We start from the raw sequence: 21,567 nt of genomic DNA, 5'->3' as shown, positions 1-21,567 counted from the left end.
CTTTGCCCTATGACAGGTTTTCTTCCCTTTTTTGGTGCTTGAACTGAAAGCTCTTTATTTTAATCCTACTTCATTAGTTGAGTAAGAGCAGGAGTTTTTGTTTAGAGAGCATCAGTAGTTGGGACAGTAGCTGTTTTCAGTGTTTTTTATGTCTTTGACTGAAAATGTTATTTATTAGTTAGATACTGTGAGGGTTTTGTAATGAAAGCTCTGAGTGTTGCACTTTAGGAAGGATCAGTGATCAACAYCACTTTGAATCCTGCTATGCCATAGCTTCCAGATATTTAGGAAATGACTTTTGCTTTGCTTTAGACCTTATTCATAGTACAAATTTATCCTACTACTCTGCAGGATAAAAAAAGAATAAAAAATCAAAACTGCAAGACACTCAATATATCAAGTGCTACAAAAATATCCTGTGTAGTATCAAGTCATAATATTAGCATGCCCTGACTGAGAATGTTGTGTAGGCTGTGAATTTAATGTGTCTGAGAATAGGCATTTACTGCTGGGTAAAGCATGGTTAGCAGCAGTGAGGRGAGTCACCCACAATGCAGGTACAGCCTCAGCAGAAGCCTGGGATTTAATGCATCCTCTTGCTCCTGCATCCTTTAATTCCTAATAAAATCTTTAAGCAAAAATTGTGGATCTTAATTAGCAGGGGAGATGGTTACCTACTAGAGGGTTTGGAAATGAATCTTATTTGAATTCTTATCCTCCTTGGAAAATCATCATTGTCTTGTGTCACAAATCTGGAATGCAGTGATTTAGAAAAACCTCAGTTTGGGATTAAATACTCATGCTGCTGTTTCCTGACTGCCTCTTGACAAAAAGAACAGGCACATSACTGGGTGGCATATGTGCCCTCTCAACTTTGTATGGTAGCACTCATGCAACTTTAAATCTGAAAAAAATGTGCCTGCACACCTCATTCCGAGGAGGAATGCCGGGTCCCTGGAGCAGCRTGCTTCCAGAGACAGCTGCACAATGAGCACGTGTGTCTGCCATGGTCTGTGCTCTCCACAATGATCCCCACCCCAAAGCTTCAGACAAAAACAGGAGATAAATCTCAACAGCTGCAGAAGGTTCCGTTTATGAATCTTAATTAGGGTTAGGAGTTGTTCGAGRCATTTCTTTTCATAATTCTCTAGTGATGGTTATAAGGGCTACGGATCCCAGTTCAGGTTGTCAGGGTAATGCTAATGTCTTTATAGGGGAGGAGTTCGGGTGGGCTGAGCCTCTATGGGTGGGTGCCTCATCCCATATCCCTCCGAACATAAATAAAGCTTATATGGACCATAGTGTTTTTTTGTGCCCTACCAGGGTGCTCTCAGTTTTTCTTCCTCTCTTCCCCTGCCCAAGTTACACCAGTTTTTGCACACACTTATTTTTCCAGTTGCATTTTTTCTTGGAGAGGAGGGTACCACCCTTACGTGATATACTGCTCTTATAACATTGGCAAAGCTCCCACTAAAACTGGTTTGAGACCTCCACACCCAGACCTGATTATTTTTCCTCGCCAGTTGAAAGGAACAACCTGTATTTTATGTATTTGTCTTAGATTACAGCAGTCACCTTCACATACTTAAAACAAAGCCAAGACTGTTGGTTTCCCTGCTATTTTATTTTACCTGTCATTATGTAGGAAGCCCTGCCCTTGCTTTAGAAACAGAATTATTGGAATCCATATATTTTGAATCATTTGGTTTCAACCCTGTTTCTGCAGCACATACCTCTTGTGTCTAAAATGATTTCTCTTTAATGAGGCCAACGGTACCAATACTGTTATGTGTAATGTAGTGTGAAGTTTGTTATAAATAATCTGCTTGCAGTATTCACAATACATGATTTCCAAAAGATTCCCCAGGAATTTTCAAAGTAAGAATAGTTGCATTACTTTTTATTTCTTATGATGGGGAGAGTTATAAGATGATCTAGGAAGTACGTGATCTTGAAGTGAACTTTTACAGAATATGGCCTACTTGTATCTGGGTCATCTAAATGACAATATGATAAGGCTGAATGGATGCAAACTTGTCAAAAGAGACCAATACTTCTACCCAAAGAGTCTAGTTCTGCCAAGGAATCCATTCGTCTAGTTTCTGTAGTAATTAGGAATGAAGTTCTAASCTTGGTAATCTTCCACTGCATTTTCACTAGACCTAGTTCAGGTGAAGTTTTACTGAACAGTCACATTTGAGGTTGCTGGGAAGAGGACATGCCAGCCCAGATTAGTCAGTCCTTCTGAGGGYTGATTCCGCTTGCTGTATTTGATCACAATTTGATGTTTGCCATTACTCAGTCTCTGGCGTCAGAAYCCAAGGCGTGACCCCCACATGTTTAACTTACTGGTCTTTTTAGCGGAAAAAAAAAAATTAAAATAACGTTACCCTGTGCAGGTCCTTGCTGGATGTTCTCCAGGCTCTCATTTTTTTGTATGTCAGTCATTGATTTGGGTGCTGTTCAGAAGTTTTCCCTTTTTTGGGGCACTATTCATGATGAAAGCATGRTCTTAAGGGTGTTGGTCCCATGACTTCTGCTGATGCATCATGCTGAAACTTCAGCATCCTTGCTGGAGGAACTTAGTGTGCTGGATGCTYCAGGTTTCCAAATTTCTGCTCTTGGATCAGTTTTTCAGGGACTGACCATAGGCTTAAAAAAATTACATTGTTTTGTATGTGTGGTTTATTYTAGATTTTAAGAGACTTGGATCTCAAAGCAATATGTCCATATTTCCTTGCCTCGCTGTTTTTGACAGTTTTGGCATCTGCTCAGTTCTGTAACCTGCCCAGGAGGTTGTTACTTCTAAGCAGCAGCTTTGTTATATTGACTTTTTAAGTGCTTAAAGTAGCCTGAAAGCAGTGAGCAGGCYGTTTCTGGCAGTGAAATAGATGAGCAGGAAACATGTCATTAATTCTAAAGACCCTTCAAATAACTTTCAAATATTAATTAGCTTCTGATTCCGTAAAGTCCTTCTAAGCTGAAAACCCATTTTAAACCTCAAGCACAGCAGCTTTCAGTGGGGAGTTAATGGGATCTGCCTCTGGATACTCCATGGCTTGGCAAGGAGCAGCTCTTGGGCTGAGGTGTGTCTTGTAGTTTGCCTCAAGGGTCCTTTTTCCAAAGAAATTTGTGAGTTAAGTAACACGTCACAGCAAGATGGAATTCCAAAAGAGAAATGCCCTGAAAGGCAGGTTTAGTGGCACTCCAGAAGCTGTGGCAGCAATTGACTGTCTTGTAGCAGTGCTRAAAAAGAGGTCTCCATAAGGATGGGATAGAGAAGCCCTTGTCTGGAAACAGGATCTACATGGGATGGTAAATGTTCTGCTTTCTAATTATACTGGGGAGAGCTATGGTTGTTTAAGTCTTCAAAATACAGGAGTGCCACAGGTAACTGTTGTAAATAGTAGAAATGCACCTGAAAGATCTCCCAAGCTGCCAAAAGCTTGGCAATGCCTTTAATTTCCAGTACCTGGACAAGAGGCAGAAGACAGGATCCCTTTGCTGTAAGAGGCTAAGTCAGAGCTGAGTACAAGTTCACCGCAAGTTTTGGTTGCTTGGGTAGCTGATTTGGAGGAGGTTTGTACTCTGAGAGGCTCAAGAGAGAATGTTTTGAAAGGAGCATGTGGAGGACTGTCTGTTGTCTTGGGATTTCCAATTTCAAGACAGCACCTGGTGTGCTGATAGAGCCCACCAGTGAGCCCTGATCCCAGAGRAAGCACTTTGTGTGGCTGATTCCTGCAGGGATACAATACAGCCCTGTGTAATCTAAGCAGTCAGCTGTCTGACAGCCTGTATAGGCCGGCAACAACTGGGAATGTTTTTCTGTGGAGTGGGAGGAAGAAGGAATGAAGTGGAACTCTGTCGAATTAGAAAAAAGAAAATACCTAAATTGAACAAGAGAAAGGGACCTTTCTTGGCTTTTCAAACCAGGAGATGTGGGGATGCTGCAGGTTGGCACAGCCAGACTTTGATCTCAATTTCAGTTCAAAATTTACATTTCATCAAACGACACTCTAAATGAAGCATCTGTATGGCATAGCTGGCTGTATGGCAAAAGTCTTGCCATGAAAGTGAATGTAGCAATGTCCTTTTGTCAGAGACCTTASTGGCTCTGTGGAAAAAGCTTTTTGCTGTCTCCAATCAAATCCACATTAACTGATGTGGATGGATGCAGTTTAGGAACTAAGCAGCGCTTTCCAGAGCAAGAGGAAACGAACTGCTGAGTGAACCCAGTGTTATACCTCCCACTGGGAATTTCCAGCCTTTTCCCTCTTCCTTCCTCTCTCAGAATAAATATAGTAAATACACTAAATTAAGCACTGAGGGAGGTGGCACCCAAAGGCAGAAGCTGTAGCAGAGGCTGAGTGGCCCCAGTGAAAGCAGCTGACAATACCCTGACCAATCCTCTGAGCATCCCAGTGGTACCACCCGGACTGGCAGCAGGGGAGATGTCTCAGACAGCTATGYCGGTATTGAGTGGGAGGAAGACTCCTTAAATAACTACTACTGGGTYCTGTCCCCTGAGTGTGTCAACACTGAGATGTTGTTTTACTCTCTGAACAGGAAAAATTAGTCAAGTGATTGTGTGGCAAGCAAGCGACAGAAATGAAATCATACTTTTTGCTTTTTCTAGTTGCTGGATCTGTTTAGCACACAGCAGATACTTTCCTTGTCATTTKGCATTTCTATTCAAGCAGTAGGTAAAAACTAGAACAAAAGAGAAATAGATTTGGCTAAAATCAGGGGAGTAGAACTCTGTTGAACTTTATGACTGAATATTCCAAAAGAACACTTGTATAAGTCTTGGGTTTGGATTACCTGCATTTTGAGGGGGCTAAGGCAGCATTTGTCCCATCCCCATYATTGTTAATATTCATATATGGTTAAGTTACTGTTTATAATCCAGTAACTTGTATTRTAAACAGTAACTTGAAAAGCTTTACTCTTACTATACACCTTACATTGTCTGCTTCTTCTTATATCCAGGTGAATAGAAGGTATTGTGGTGTCAAATCAATAAAATAGGATTTCATTTAGTTAGGATTGTCTCACAGCCCATTATGAGCCTAGATAAATCCAAACAACTGTTTTTCTCTTTTGTATTTCCCCAGCACRAGGGGGGGATGTTGGCAGTGGTATAGAAAAAACAAACCATTAGTATTCAGGTTAGYGTTGTAAATTGGCAACAAATCTCAGCTCTTGTGGGGATTTGTCTTTTGACAAATTGTTAGATAAATCTGAAATTGTACCTACCTCCCCTATGACGTTTATTTGTCCATAGACCAGATTTTGTCCTTGCTAATCTGATCTTGCTAGCCAAATTTAAGGTTAGTCTAAGCATTTTCCTTGCAGTTTCGGCTTTTTGAAATGGCAGTCATGAACCTAGACAAAAGATGTRGCCTAATGTTTCTGGGGAATTAAGTCACTCATTTCCACACTGTTGTACTTTGTTTGCTTTTCTTTACTACTCTGAAAACAAATTAGTAGAAAAAACATCGTCCGCAGGATGTTTTTGCTCTGTTGGCATCCAGGCACAGTCAAATTTTCCTTCTCCTGGGTTATTTCTGCCTAGAACCAATTACACTTTCTTTAATCAGTCTTCTAGTTCAGCAGTCTTCTAGTCTTTTTTAACCAGTCATCTAATTTCCTTTGCTAAGTATTTTTTTTGTTTTTTTAGAGAGCTCCTCGCCTTAGGATAGCAGTGTCTGCTGACTTAACCAGACCATAAGTACTAACCACTGGTTGTGGCGTGTAATTTGTTAAAAGGCCTCAATATTCCTTTTAGTGAATAGGATCTAGAAATGAAGCAACTCTCAAACAGGAATAAAGTCTTTTACTCAGCTTTTAACTGTTTCTTCAATTCGACTGTTTTTTTGATTTAATTAAAAGCAGCTATGACAAATTATGTAAAGAGGAAGAAAGCAAATGGTAAACTTGCAGGAGGTTGCAAGTTGAAGAAGTGGTACAGGATTCAGTGTGAACATATAGAAGGTGGGACACTCAGGAGAATGGTTCTGCCTTTGCATGTGAGGTATTAAGCTCTGAGCTGCCCCCTGTAACAATAGGAATCAATCTTTGAGCTTTAGTAAGACAGGTCATGGCAACATTTAGAATTATAGTCCAATAAGCAGAGCATTAGGAATAGAAAAACAATGTGCTGCTACTGTATAAAGCTATGGTTTGAATCCTCATGTCATTCTGACCTGGCTCTTTGGAGGGCTGTGTGATAGATCTGGAAAAACCCATAGGAGGAACGTTTAAAGGTGCCCAAAGGCAACAGCATCAGGCCTGAGAGAAAATCTTCAGCTTGGAGGAGAAGTGGCTGAAAAAGAGTGAGATAAGGCCTTATAAAAATCACAAGTGCCAAGGAAAACACCAACAAGTACCGATCACTCAGGATTTGCCCTGTAGAGACTGAGGATCATCAAATGAAACTAGGAGATGTCCTGGCCAGAACCAGTCAGAGCCYGTTCGTTGTTCTACAAGGTACTGTGAGCTTTTGGTACCGTGGCAGCAGGATCTTGTTTATGTGTGAGTTTAGTTTGCACTACTTCAGACAGCAACTGGACAGAATAATGCCTGCCAGGAAGTTTAACTGCAACAACACCAGTTCTGGCTCAGAAACACTTTGAGCTACAGCATGCTGGAGGCTTGGAAAGTATTCTGGAATAATATGATTACCCTTTCCCCAGGCAGGATGCTGGGCTGTAAGTGACCCAGGATGATTGTTGTGTGCCTGAAGAATCCCAGTTGTCAGCTGGCTGACTTGCTTTTGACATTTTTAAGTGTTCTGCTGAATCTGACTTCTTTTTCCTATCCTACTTCCTTTAAATGTTATGTAGTTTTGATGTTAACAATCAAAGAGTACTTCAGTTCCTAAAAGTACTTTAGTCCTTAAAAGATAACCCACAACTATCCAGTAAATGAAAGTATCTTTAGTAGCAGACAGATAAATTGCATGTTTGTATCTTATCTGCATAAAATTCCATCAAGTTTAATAAGTTGGCTATTAAAGAGAGTTTTACCTTAAGAGTCTTACCTCTCTTCAGGTAATTAAAAAAAAAAAGTCTCTTCTATAATTCTGTCTTAAAATATCTGATCTATTGAATCATATCCATTACAAACCTACTAAATTATATAAACATTTTCAATCCTGTTCCTCACAATCTTTGTCTATTCAGTTGCCTTTTTGGAGTTTTACCTACCTTTTTGCAGTTTGCCTAATTGCAGTTACTTTTCTTTGTAGTTAAACTAATTTTATTTCTACACCATCAAGTCAAACAGTGACCTTTTTGTAGCTTTAATTACTTTTAGGGGTATTGAACCTGCTCAGTCTTACAGTAGCTTCTTTTCCTTCACAGCTATATTAATTCTGCCATACCCCAGAAAGGATTTTCCAAAGACATTATTTCAGTGAGTGCATTCCTGACTTAATACTGAATTCAGATGCATGAGGGCTAAACACTGCAGTTCGATTTGGAAAAGCAAATGTAGTGACACAGAAAGTGCAAAGCTGAGGGCTCTGAGCTCAGAATTGTCCCTGTGGAGAGGCCAGGCTCGTGTTGCCCTGGTGGCYGAGCAGCTGTTGGGCCGGCGCTGTCAATGAGCCCCTTGTCTGCTCACTGGAGCCAATGACAAGTGTCTGGCTTTCGCCAACAGGAAGTGGCTCTGCAGCGAGGAGCTAAGTTTAGTGCCATGGATTTGTTTCTCTGACTTCACATTCCTGCTGTCCCCCCCAAAGGGAATCAGCCCAGAGGGCTGAGAAGGAGCAAGACAACTAAACCTCCMTCAGCCAGGGCTCAGCTGGATGTCGGCTCTGGGGTTTTCCACATTAGGAGCTTCCCCTGGTTCTGAAGTTAACAACACGGCATGCAATTTTTGGGCAAGTATTTATGCTAAAGCTCGGCTTTTCTTGGAGGAAAGGAAACGTTTGTTTGTTTTCTAAGACAAATGTGTTTCAAAGGAGGCAAGATCACAAGGGTATTTTAGTCAAATGAAGTAAATATTCTAAAAAGGAGCCCCCTTCTTTGTTCAAGAGAAGAAAACAGCTGTGGACTATGGTTTGAACAGCATATTGGTTGCTGACAAATGAGGTTGACAGTTTTGTGATTTATTTTTAGCTGGAGAATTTTTTTTAAAACAGAAGTACTGTGTAGCCTTGGCAGTTGCTGCATATTCAGTGTGGGTGGATGGAGCTGAGAAATCGCATCTGTGCTAACAAGCGTTTTGGGATTCCATTAAAAAATTAAACTCATGTACTGGAAACTGAAGCTGTATCAGCTCACCTGGGGAGCTCTGCCCTCCGAATATCCTCCACAAGGTAAGCAGTGCTGCCTGTCCAAGGCACTTGCAAAAATATTTGGGCTTCGAGATGTGACATCRACTCAAATTTGGGCTGCTAGATTGACATTTTCTTTCTCTCCTGAGACTACAAGTCAGTGAGTTAATCTCTACCCTGTCCTTCYAAGTTTTCCCTCTAACTAAAATGGCTAAAAATAAGTTTCAAAAAGGCAGCTGAGAAACAGTTTAATGTGGTCATTGTTCCAGGTGCTGAGCCTAAGGAGAGTGCCTAACACTGTAAGGCTTCTAATAAGATGTAATTATGTCATTGGGAAAGCAGCTTGGACATTTATATCATGTTAGCTCAAAGGTCTGATCAGTTAGTGCTTTACATCTGCAAATTAAACCTCTCTCCAGCTAGACTTTGTGAGTGTGGGTATTTCTGGCTTCTTCAGAGATTGGCTGAGCCACAATTTCTCAAGTCTTCTTTTTGCAGAAGAACTCTTACTTCAAATGTTTGTGTTAATACTGCGAGTAAATAAGTACCCGTTTGATTTGCCTCGAAGTAGATAATATCTGGCTTTGATGTGGCCAGTAGTAATGACTCCTCAGGAATTCTGTTGGAGTGAAGTATAATCCCCATTAAGCAACTTCTTTCCCAAAGTGTTGATTAAAAAAAGTTCTAAATGACGTGCTGTAAGCTGTGTATGTTTGGCCATCCCACCTTTCCCGGAGCAGGACTGGGTGACCTAATCCTCCTCACCCTTCACACTGGAGAGATTTATTGGAACTTGCCAGGACAGAGGAAGAATATCAAACAGATTTTTGATCTACAGTTTCCCAGTTACCTTCAAAATCTCAGTGTGCCTTCTTAGTATTCCTTCTCTAAAGGTGTCATTGTGGGAGTAGTTGCTTTCCACTGTAGGCAGCAGTCAGAGGAAGAGATTGGAGCTTCAGTACTCCATGGAAGGAGGTATKTGATACAGAGCATTTACAGTTGCTGCTCTCTGCTTGTTTCTAGGTCCTCACAGCTGCACAGCTGACTGKCTCTATGGGAGCTGAGCAAATCCTTAGGAATTAAGGGAGCAAACACTTTGATACAGTATTCAGGATTTTGTGAAGACGTTTCATTTATAGTTTTTTTGTCAGATGTTTTGATATTGAGGCATGACAGTGCTACCAGCTTGGCTTGAAATATTTCTTTTTATATGATGTGAGCTGTTCATGRTGCAATTTTGTCACTTACTCTGAAGTCTCCTCCCTTCTGTCTCTCCCAGCCTGGTACCATAAATAGAAACCTACTCCTTGCCCATCCCAAGTTCTTGGCTTGTAGCTGTATTTCTTGCCTTTCCTCAGTAGGTTGTTTACAATATTTAAACCTTGCCCCACTCTGTGGGAGGCCGAAGGACTAACTATGGGTCTGCGCTTTGCTCTAGCAAACCACTTTATTAAGAGTCTGGTTGCTTGCAGGAGAGGAACACCTAGGAATGGCATTTAGTTAGTGCCTGCATTTTACCAAAGCCATCTGTGAGCTGTCTGACCCCTTTAAACCAGTGTTTTTCATGGCCACATACATGTCAGCAGAAAGACTAGGTGGTCCATTTAGGTAAAGGCTGCAGTCTGTTACAGGGTAAAGGAAGTTCATGGGTCTGCTTCAATACTACCACATTATTAGACAGCAGAAACTTGGCCTGTTCAGCACCGGTTGCTTTTTAGTATGTAGCTTGTCTTGAGTATTTTTGGTTAGCAGGAATCGCTGAGACTTGGCTTCAGAAACAAAGCTGCTGTAGAACTTGATACTGTTCCAATCGTGTCAGCAAAATAGGAAACCCACTTGCTGCTGTGTTATCAGTTTTGTTTCCTTGTATTCATTAAGGCAGAAATCCACCCACTAACAAGCCAKTTAAAGATCTGAAGGTCCAGTGGTGTAATGTGATGTATGTTTTGAAGGTGCAGTGGAAAATACTAATTAAACCAGCAGTCATTAAGTACTTGATGGTCTGCTTTCTGARTTGACCAATGTCTGTTCTTTGGTAGCCTTAAAAACAAGTAAATCAAATGAATCTGTCTGTAAAACAGCATCATAGGTAATTTATCGGTGTTTAATTTAAAGACTCAAGAGTGAAAATAAAGTGCGATATGTGGCTTATACAGGGATCTTGGTGGCCTTGTATTTGAATTGTCCCTATGTGAAAAAACGCACACACATTACACCCTGTGGGTTTTCTAGTAAAACACCAATATATCAGATTGAGACTGCACGTAATAACCGGTGTTTACCCTATAAACCTTTCTTTGTCTCACTCCCTTCCATTGAGAAACCACTCAGTTTGGCCTATGGCCAACAACATCAAATCCACTTCATGGATGTATTTTCATTAACACGCTTTTTTTCCTTTGATTAAAAAACATTAAGAGGCATTGAAATTCAGAGTATAGCAAATTTTTTAAGAGGTCACTGAACTATACATTACAAAGTAGCMTAGTCAGCAAGATTCCCTTTTATTCAACTTTTCCCCACTGCTGGAAGAACTAGAAAAATGTTTCTAAATGGATGACTTAAGTTGTACAGGAAGGGTAACCACTCTCAGGAAACAGCTTTGAAGGGCACCACAGGGAATAGTCTGAAGAGCTGGGAAGAACTGCTGTGCCTGAAAGGTGGATTCTYCCACCGAGGAAGTTGAGTGTACCAGAATAAAGATTTTATATCATGAGCTTACTGTGAAGGACACAGGAACAGGATGCAGATGTAGTGGACACAGATGTCAAGGTGATCGCCTGCAGTGTAAAATAGCTATCTAGGAAAATCAGTTTTAAAAGATAATGCTCATCTAGAAGCCAGAAAGATGCTTGATTCTCTTCTGCCTGGGTGCATTTGACAGGGCCTTATGGACTGCTATGCACTCTGTGTCTTTTCCACTGGAGAACACCTTCAGGAGGGTGTCTGGAAAGGGGGCAGGCACACAATTACTCTGTTGCAGAAGACTTACAGCCAAAAGGTTTCTCACCCATAATGCCAGCACTGGCAGCTATGTGATTCCCATCAGGAGCTCTCAACACACCAGCCAGCCATTAGGCTTTGGCTACAGTCTCTTCTGACAGAGGCTCAAATTGATGGGGTAAGTAGGGATATGTGTGAGATACATTATTAATCCAACTTAACTTTCTGCTAAGCCTTCTTTGTTCCAAATACCAATTACTCGTCCATTGTATTTTAACTAAGAAGTAAATGTGTTRCTTTAGCTAAGGTTAGTAACTGTCACAGCTAAAGCTAATCCGGACACAAATCCATGCATAGCTTGCCCTTTCGTAGTACCATTTTGAGTCACCAAGCTTATCCAAGAAGCTGTGCTGTCTTTCTCCACAGATTCTGATTATTCTTTGTGTACTAACAGATRTGCTAAGCTTAGTACAAATCCCACTAATTTGGAGTATTTGGAGCAAAAACAAGCTGAGAAAACAGTAAACTCCAAGAAGCAAAACAAAAACAAAGAGAGAAGCCTTTACTAAAGAGCTCCTGGGCTATCACAATCTCTGACCACTGGGTAACATATGCTGTAGGATTCACTGAGCTTGGTTTTGGAAGAGTAAGAAAAGAGATTACCAGAAGTTTAGAAAGATCAATATGCAGGTGTCCTAAGTTAATTTTCCACAAATGTTAGGCGCTGGTTGCAGGGGAAATAACCCTTGTCAGAAGCCACTTGGGAAAAGCAACTCCTCATCACCACAGCATATCTACAGTTCCATATACTCTTTTCCACATCCCCAGCTTTACAAAACACAAACATTTGGAGTAAGCCAGGTTGCTTACCTGTAGTCTGGTTTGAGTCATCATCATCCAGTATAGCTGTCTCTTTCACAGAATGGTGAAGTTCACAGATTATGGAGGTGYTTTCTTTCCTTTCTGGGCCACAGCAGCTCCTCTCCCCTTACAAAGGCCCAAACCACTGACTTTCCTTTCCCTGCTCCCTTTTTTACCCCTGTGCAGGCCCACCACCCTCCCAGGTGTGAATGCTGGTTGTTAACCCTTCCATGGCAGGAGGAGCCTGTCCCGTTACAAGGCAGCTCTACCAGAAAACTAGCGTTTTTATAGAATTCATCAAAYAAATCTGGGGGTTTAAAGAGGTAATTTGATGGGGTTCTTGTGGAAAGCTGTCCTGAGTGTTATTAAACCAGCAAATACACAGCTCAGACTGTGCACTGTGCACTATGCTAGCCTCGCTTTCTATGTCTTTCTGAATTCTTGACATATCCAAGAGCATTTATGTGCTCAGTGTTTGTAGCTCTCTGAGATGTGTATTTTCACTAACATCCTTTCCTGTTGATTCACGTAAGTAGTGCTGCAGCAGTGGTATGTGGAGTGGAAAAGTGGAAAAGTGAATCAATCTGGGCGGTCCCCTTAATGGGTGATCTGTTTTGTAATTTGTGCAAAGGAATTTCTCCAAGGAAACTGTTTGCTTTCTTCCCAAACACTTTGTTACCTAACTCTTAGTGGAACAAATCTCTGTCTCTGTAGCTCATCTCAAAGTTGTTTCAACTTGCAGTCCAGTCCCCACATCCTCTGTGTGTTCAGCAGTCCTGGAAAGCTCCACCCTCCCATGCAGTTAATAACCACCTTAACCCAGGGCTGGGATTCCCAGTCTCTCCTTTGCCTGCCCAGCAGCACTTCCTTTCCCCTTGGTCCCCAGCCTTCCGAGCAGCGATTGCTGTGTGGAGGCCTTTGTGCTCAGCCAAGGACTTGTGACAAGCAGCCTCTTTGCTCKCTGGGAAGCACAGCATGAGTGTGGGGACAGTCCTCTTCCAGTCCAGCACCTATGGCAAGGAGGACAAACTGCTCTGCTGCCTTGGCGAGGGAGCCTCCGAGCCTGGCATGCACTTCACAGGTAGGATGCTCGGGGGTGTAATCCTGACCTATCCCTTTCCAGGATTTCTCCAAGTGCTTCAAGGAGGATGGGATCCTTTCARATCTAGCTTTGTTTTGTAGTATGAGACCAGCCACAGGCAGATGTGAGATTGACAGCTTTTATTGGGATTTTAGGGTTATTAAAATGTTTCTTTTCTGTGAGCAGTTACGCAGTATTTCAGAAATGGAAACCACTTCAGCACTTCAAAGTGGTTCTAAAATTTAAAATTTAGTATATTCCACATCCTGCTCTGGGAGCAAAGAGATTGGTAATTGGAGTGTTGGCAGCAAGGGAAGGGGACAAAACACCCCTTACACGTGGGCTGAATAGGAAAGCATTCATATCCGGAGAGAAGCAAATTGTATTGTGGGAATAAAGGAAAGGAAGGAGATGGATGAAGCATAAACTCCTTGTGTGACTGTGTATTACTTGTTCACTAAGTGATGATGTAAGTTTTCCATTGCATAGGAAATGAAAGTGATAATATAAGATTTATGGTTGGCTCTGAAAAGGAACTGATATAAAACAGAACTTCCCAGCTCATTTCTGGACTTTTGGTGCAGACCAAAAGTCAGAAATTGTAAATTATTCAGCTGGAGGGGCATCAGTGGTGGCTTGCTTTGGTTATCTGTGTGATGATCATGTTTCACTTCTGTGATGGATGGTGTAGATCCCACACTGTATGGAACAGCGTGGGCTGTTATGGAATAATAACCTGAAAGAGATACTTTTATATCCTGGTAAAAWCCCCTTTAGTAGGTGTTGGGTAATCTTTACAGTTACTTAAGCATCCAAGTCACTCAAACATGAAAGTGAAGGAAGTGAGACGTGAGCTCTTAAAAGCATTTGATCTTTAGGTAATGTGATTTTTAGGTAAGCACTGTAGCTAAGTGATTGAAGCTCCTCATCAAACATTAACTTCTGATGGCTTTTTCATACATCAGGTGGGTGTTAAGAATATGTGCCAGCCTGCCAGGCATTCCCAAGAAAGTTTTGACTTSTGATTTCCAGTGCAGCACAGTCCCACAGCTGTTTCCATGTGGGCAGAACTCCTGGTGCTGAGCAGGTGGCATTTCTGCTGGCTTTGCCTTGCTGGCAGTGGGTTCATCTGGGCACAGCTTCAGCAGTTCTGGAGCTGGGCTGGCACTGGGCTGCTTCAGGCTATCCGTGGGTGCATGGATAAACACTCCATGCTGTCTGTAGAGCAGGGCCTGGGTGCTCAGTGCATGAGCTTTTCTGGCTGGAGAAAGAAACTTAAAGGATGCTTTGATKTAGAATAAATGTTATATTTTTGTTTAAAGCCTTTCACTGGTTGGCAGATACAGAATTGAAAGTAAGAAGGTAATTAAATACCATTAAGGTATTYCAGAGCTGAAAGATTCGGTGATTTTGGAAATTGCCTACTTTTGTGTTTGCTCCTGGCAGAGATATGTAAGTCAGGGTTCTCATACAGCATATTTGGCTTTGCTTAAGGCATTGAACCAGTTATAACACAAATCTTGTACTGTTTAAATTAATGTACTGTTTAATTACCTATGTATTTTTACTCCATAAAGAGAGTTGAATTTAGGAACCGGTGTTCTTTCCTGGAATTTAACAACTGGACATACATATGCACACATCCAGCACTAAGAAAATCCAGTGGGATGTTGGCAGCCATGCTATAATATAGGTGACTGAGCTCTGGAATTTATTATTTGCCATGATAGCAACTGATCTGATGGGTTAACATATTGTAAAACTAATTGCAGTTGAGAGTTAGGAATAAGAATGTGTGTAAGAATTGCATCTGCAGGCAGTGCAATCAAGGAACTGAGATTTTGGTGGCTTAATCTGAAGTCTCTTCTGTTCTTGCAAGGAGAACCTTAACAGAAGGCCACTTTTAGATTATTAAGTAATTGCGGGATGAACAGGTTATGCAARCAGTGGAACTCTGAATAATTACCAAAAATGCAGTCAAAAGTCACTTAGCTACATGCTTTGAAAGAAAACAGAGCAAGCCTCAACTCCTTATGTTCTCATGTACCTAAAATACGGTAAAAAAATTGCATTATAATCTGGAAACTCCCCCTCATTTTCTAGGCTTGAGCTCTGCCCTGTGACACAGATTTGGCATATTACTGGGCCTGTTACTTGGCACAGGCATCTTCCTGTTTTGTGTCTCACTGACTTCCCAGTTTTCCTGTCCTGTGTTGCATTTGAGCTCTTTGTTCCCTTTTCAAGTGCCGTATAGAACAGCTCTTGCTCACAAGTGTAAATCTCAGGGGCCTGTGGGGAGGGGAATAGGTGTAGCCACACACACATTTTCTRCCAGTGTCTGCTGAAAACATCTCAAGCCTGACTTCTCAGCCCCTCAGAAATGGGCCAGACCAATGACTGTAAAGCAAAGAAAGCCTCAGGGTTTTTTTGAGAGAACTTTTTATGTTTAGTGCATTTAATGAAATCTCTTTACAGTGTACATTTCCATAAGTAAGTTCAACAAGAGAATTCAGAAAGAGATATTGGGACAGGAACTTTATACAGTTGTGCTGTCAGAGAAAACAATTTGTGACTTCACACCTTCATACATTTTTGCTCTCTTGAGCAGTCCACATGTATGGAACCACACCATCACTCCTCTTGTCTGAATGTTGAAATCTATTACCTGTTCCTGGAAAACTACTCCATGAATTAAAAATCCAGTGATGGCTAACTCTTGACATAGCACTAGCATGAAGTATTCAGACAGTTTTCTTGTTGCTACAGTTCTTCCTAAAACCCTGTGTATTTAGCTTGGTTTTAATCATCACAAGAACTGTAGGGACTTTTTTCTTTTGTTTACAAAACACGTCTGATTCCTCCCCCCACTCYCTTGTAGTAACAAGTTTGCATCAATTGTCCTTTGAAACAGCAAAACAGGAAAAGCAAAGTAGAAATGCTGCTGCTAAATACCCAGCATCACCTGTACTGCCTTCTGTCCCTGTCAGTTTTCCACCTCTGTTTACACAGYCTTGAAATGTATTACAAATCACTGTTATTCCTGTTAATACTGAACTGGTTACAATCCCAACTTATACATCTKGTTTGTATCATAATTGAGTCTTACCTGTATTTGTAATGTTGGTTGCAGATCCAGGTTAAGTTCACCACAGAAACAATAAGGACAAAACATAATATTTTGTGATGGAAAAGTTTCCTTCACTATTTCATGTAATTAAAAGGAGTGCTTTTAATTGTGCACCCATTTTTTTCTATGAATGCTTAAATAATTTCAAATAGAGCAGTAGATATATAAAAGAACATGTAATATAATAAATATTAAATAGAAATTTTATATACATCTCTTGCTACTTGGCTTATTGGCAGTTAATCAYCTTCTCCAGGAAYTGGACTGGAWKATTCTTGTGGGTGCCTTCCAACTTGGGATGTTAGTGATTCTGTAATTTACAATTGCACACGAAGTAATTGCCTGTCCTGTCCTTTCCTCAGAGGCTCTGCACCGCCCCTACGGTTGTGATGTTGAACCCCAGGCACTGAACGAAGCCATCAGATGGAGCTCCAAGGAGAACCTGCTTGGAGCCACTGAGAGCGATCCCAATCTCTTTGTTGCACTTTACGATTTTGTAGCAAGCGGTGACAACACACTCAGCATCACCAAAGGTAAGGCTGGGAGCACAGAGCAGCTGTCAGCTTGAAAACTTAGCAACAGAAGTCAGGAAGTGGAATCCTTCCCTRGYAAGGAATGGGAATAGCRCAGTTAGAGAAGGTGATTCCYTGCAGTGGTGGTKGGAAGCAGGCGGTCTGTCCTGCATGGTGCTGGAGGGACACCTGCTGGGCAGTTCTGCTGGGACAGGCACAGTCCAGCCCACTCCTGCTCCAGGCTCCCCCAGTCCCTGTCCCTGCGAGGTACCTCTTGTAGGGAGGGCAGAGGGAAACAGGTACATTATGGATGGTGACAGAACTCAGCACTTACACCTGGGGCAGAGTCAAGAATTAAGAATTGCAAGAGAGTTTCTATTTCTGATAAATACATGTGTCAGAATACAACACATGAATATGACTTGCTGCAGAACTGTTCTAAATCCCATGCCATTTAAGGCTTCAAGGAGACAAACCTCATCCCTCCAAGTAAAGAAAGTCTTCCTGGTTTAATAAGTGGGAGTACAAGAAGGTTTTTGAGTTCATCACTCTCACTGCAGTAAGTTAGGTAACTGTATTCTAGGTATTCTGTCTGAAAMCTTTGTTTCGTAAATACTTTATATATGGCACTTTAGTTACGCTTTTTATTGTTAAGCTACAAACCCAGGCTCAGCTGATGCTGAGTTCCCCCTAATGAGCTTGCACTCTGCTTATTTTGCTTTTTCTGGTCACAGGTGAGAAGTTGCGAGTCCTGGGTTACAACCAGAATGGTGAATGGAGTGAGGTACGTTCGAAGAATGGGCAGGGCTGGGTACCAAGCAACTACATCACTCCAGTGAACAGCCTGGAGAAGCACTCCTGGTACCACGGGCCGGTGTCCCGCAGTGCAGCMGAGTATCTGCTGAGCAGCCTCATCAATGGCAGCTTCCTGGTTCGGGAAAGCGAGAGCAGCCCAGGGCAGTTGTCCATCTCGCTCAGGTACGAAGGACGTGTTTACCACTACAGGATCAACACCACCTCGGATGGGAAGGTGAGAACCTCTGCACAATGCTGTGGGGAGAGCGGATGGAGATATTAAGTGGTGGTGCAGAATATCAAGTTGCAGACTGTTGAGGGAGAGGTGGGGTGTGCAACAAAACAGGCCCACTGGTTAATTAATATAAAAGAAGAACATGTGTGCCAAGGGTTTGGTGGTAACTTCCCAAAGAGCACTTTGGAAGAAGTGCAGACAGTYCTGGTCTGGGCTGAAAGTTGCTGAATAGCCAGGCAGCTGTGCTTGGAGGTGGCGATAGTGTTCCACTGGCCCCCTCAGAAGCAGCAGAGGTTTGGTAAGTCAGCATTTTTAACCTAGATCAAGTTGTGAGATGCAGAAAAAGGGCTTGTGCTAGGCTAAAAATTTCTAGTCCTGTAAAGCACAAGGCAGGAGACAACACAGCTTTTAAGTGACACCTTGTATGTACCTACCTTCTGCAGGTGAAAATGCCAGATTAATAGTTATTTGCCCAGCAAGATGAGAACAAATATGCTAAACCCCTGGTTCTATGATTTTAAAAAGAACCCCACATGTACTGCTTTCCAATGTTACTGACAACTTCCAGCTRCCTTCATTTAAGCAGACTGCCATTTCTTGCTTGCCAGGTCTATGTGACAGCAGAAAGCCGTTTCAGCACACTGGCAGAGCTCGTACACCATCACTCGACGGTGGCAGACGGGCTGGTGACAACTCTGCATTACCCAGCACCCAAGTGCAATAAGCCCACTGTGTATGGAGTGTCCCCCATCCATGACAAGTGGGAGATGGAGCGCACCGACATCACCATGAAGCACAAGCTYGGGGGAGGGCAGTACGGCGAGGTCTACGTGGGTGTCTGGAAGAAATACAATCTCACAGTCGCTGTGAAAACCTTAAAGGTGAGTTCTCACATTTCAGGCACTCTTCATCTGGTTCATTTATGACACAAGTAAGGAAATTGTAATGTTCTCAACTACACCTAATGACATGAGCACAAATGAAGTGTCTGATCTGCATAAAATCCATGGCTGAGAATAGTTCTGCAGATCAAAGTGATCCTATCAAACTTAGACTAGTGCATATGGCTTAGAAATGAATTGGGATTTTGGCCCAGCAGGAGCTGCATGTCCAAGTCAGACCAGTAGAAATGGTTACAAAGCTGACTTYCCTTCCTCCAGAGGAGCTGTGGAGGCTTTAAGAAGCCAAAACTGTTGAAAATACATCTACAACCTCTCCTCCACTCCTGGAAAAATTCAGCTTCTCATTTCTCTTTCTTTTCAAAACCTTCTGTTTGTCTCAACATTAACAACTGCAATTCTAAGTGCCCCCTGAGTAATGTAATTTTATAGCTATGCAGGGATCTAAGTCAGTGATCCTGAGAGTCTTCCTCTCACCAACCCCAACAGCYACCAAATGAGCAAGCCTGGCACTGCCAGGGTGCTGCAGCTCAGTCCCTGCAGGATGACCAGKCAGCTATTCAGGGCTGTTACACTTGGCTTTTGTAAAAGCCAAAACAGCAGAATGGAGACAAAGATGCCATCATGGCATATTCAGCCTGGATATCTGGTGTTAATCAGACCTCGGTCATGAAATGTTCTTTTTTTTTGCCTCTCTGTCTCTCTAGGAAGATACCATGGAGGTGGAAGAATTTTTGAAAGAAGCTGCTGTGATGAAGGAGATCAAACACCCAAATCTAGTGCAGTTGTTAGGTTGGTGAAATACCTTGCTCTTTCTATTCTTACTTAGTCTTCATTTTGGCAGAAACTTGCCTGGTTTAAGTGCAGTGGCAGCTTTTCTGTATTTATATAACTTTACGAATCAGGTCAGGCTATGGGGTGATATTTTTGACAGCTTTATGTAATATTGGAGCTAAGAGACACTTAATTTTAAATAAAACATCAAATACAGTCACTTACATTAGTAGACAACTTTGCTGTTGAGGCACGACTGTTACATAAAAGTTTGCAATATCATCCTCCTGCTGGTTTGTGTCCTTGGCCCTACACATGCTCCAGGGTTCAGTCATCAGGCTCAGATTCCTCCTCTGCTGTGTTAAATCAGATTTACAAAACCATTTTCTGTGACTTATTTTTCTGAGACACCAGAACAAAATTGTACGAAAATTCAAAGTGAAAGGAAAAAATTCTGTTGGAAGCACAATAGATACTATCCTACATAGTTCTCAAATCAGAGACATTTACACAAAAGGCTTCATTGAGGAGAACAAATTAGTCCATAATTAAGCAGAAGGCATCATATTGCTGCTCTTGTGAGGGACCCTGTGTATCACCAAATAAATACATGAGATCAAACAACTCAGGACTGGAAGAAATCCACAGGCTTTAGATCTTGGCTCTACCCTGTTGTCTCACTGGCAATGCATGATATGATGATCATTATTAAATAGTTTGCATTGCTGTTAAATCTACATGGACAAAGATTCTTAAGGAGACACCCTAAACCTTTAGTAGCGTTTAATTGCCTCTGRATTTCTGGCGAGTTCAGGAGTAGAGCTGTTGAGCCAATCCTAGGATGAAAGGAGAAATGTGAAGAATGTGAAGGCTTTTACTAATGGCAACTGTTCCGTACCCATTTTAAAAAATGGGCACAGATGAAGTGTCTGCCCAGCCCTGTCTGGTTCCAGGAGCAGAGACGTAGAGATTTGTCATCAGAGAGCTGCATTTCTGCTCTTTCTGGTGCACAGCACAGTTGTGCTTTACTCCTGCATGTGTGTAGGGGTATGAATAGTCAGCAGTGTTTAGGGTGGGTCCCAGAGCTGTGACAAGAGTATCCTATTGCTCTCCTCCTCCGCCTTTACATGCTTTGTAGGGTGACTGTAGCAAGTAGTCATCCTAGGAATGTGTGAGAACCCTGCTTGAGGAGCAAGTCCCACCGTGCTGATTCCTTACCCAGCACATGGCAGTGCCTCACATTACTCTCTAGTGACATATCAGTCTGCWAATCTTGCCAGCTGACAGGTACCTGCTTCCAGTTGGCTCCTCTAGAGCTTTATGAAGGCATAGAGGGGAAGAATAACAAATTGTGTGTTCAAAATTGCCCTTTTTCATTCTGTAACCTTTCAAAGAACAGAACTACTGCTTCTTGTGTTTTATGTAGGAATAGTGGTGCTTTCATAGACATGTTCCTCTCTATCCATAAATTGGATGAACAGATAAATAGACAAAAGCCCTGAGTTGGGCTGCATTGACCTGGGTCTTGTACATGGAGGTCTTCACTTTTCAGAGAAAACTCACAGGGACTAAAGGCAATAAATGGCTTTTAAATCAGGAATAGTGGTGAGAAAGGGAAGCTTTATTGATATTCTGCCTGCTGCTCCCTGGCAGGTGTGTGCACCCTGGAGCCCCCCTTTTACATCGTGACGGAGTACATGCCCTACGGGAACCTGCTCGACTACCTGCGCGAGTGCAACCGCGAGGAAGTCAGCGCTGTTGTGCTGCTCTACATGGCCACGCAGATCTCCTCTGCCATGGAGTACCTGGAGAAGAAGAACTTCATCCACAGGTGGGTGAAGTCACCTTGAGCTGCTYTAGTTTCAGATTGCAATGATAAACGGGCCACCAGCATGGTGGCWCARGAATTCCAGCTTTTGGGAAGGTTTMTTCTGYAGTTAGGATTCACACTGGCTTATCCATTGGCTGTGTTGCCTTCAATATCTTCAATACTGCCTTGCAAYACCTTCTCCCCAGGACTTTCAGAGCAATCTTGTGCCCAAGCTGGTGTTGTCYGGTA

At 42.2% G+C, this 21,567-nt stretch overlaps 1 protein-coding gene across 4 annotated transcripts in view; it reads left to right on the top strand.

Annotated features, from left to right (window-relative positions):
- The window catches only part of ABL2 (ABL proto-oncogene 2, non-receptor tyrosine kinase), a 41,018-nt gene that overhangs the window by 12,972 nt on the left and 6,479 nt on the right, over positions 1-21,567 (top strand). Inside the window, exons 1-6 of one of the 4 annotated variants that reach the window (XM_057374954.1) lie at positions 8,242-8,323; positions 16,656-16,826; positions 17,540-17,835; positions 18,444-18,716; positions 19,442-19,526; positions 21,162-21,339. In XM_057374954.1, the coding sequence (XP_057230937.1) occupies positions 8,257-8,323; positions 16,656-16,826; positions 17,540-17,835; positions 18,444-18,716; positions 19,442-19,526; positions 21,162-21,339 (1,070 nt within the window). In that variant the 5' untranslated portion in view covers positions 8,242-8,256. Of the gene's footprint in view, positions 1-8,241; positions 8,324-9,084; positions 9,257-12,915; positions 13,167-16,655; positions 16,827-17,539; positions 17,836-18,443; positions 18,717-19,441; positions 19,527-21,161; positions 21,340-21,567 lie in introns of those variants that run through there. The other 3 variants (XM_057374955.1, XM_057374953.1, XM_057374952.1) reach the window with 3 other exon arrangements.

The sequence above is a fragment of the Malurus melanocephalus genome, unplaced genomic scaffold, assembly GCF_030028575.1.
Source record: "Malurus melanocephalus ecotype Western Australia unplaced genomic scaffold, MMel_1.1 scaffold_236, whole genome shotgun sequence".
In the NCBI taxonomy this organism is placed as follows: Eukaryota; Metazoa; Chordata; class Aves; order Passeriformes; family Maluridae; genus Malurus; species Malurus melanocephalus.
Note: the sequence above shows the minus strand (reverse complement) of the source record. Positions and strands in the feature narration are given on the sequence as shown.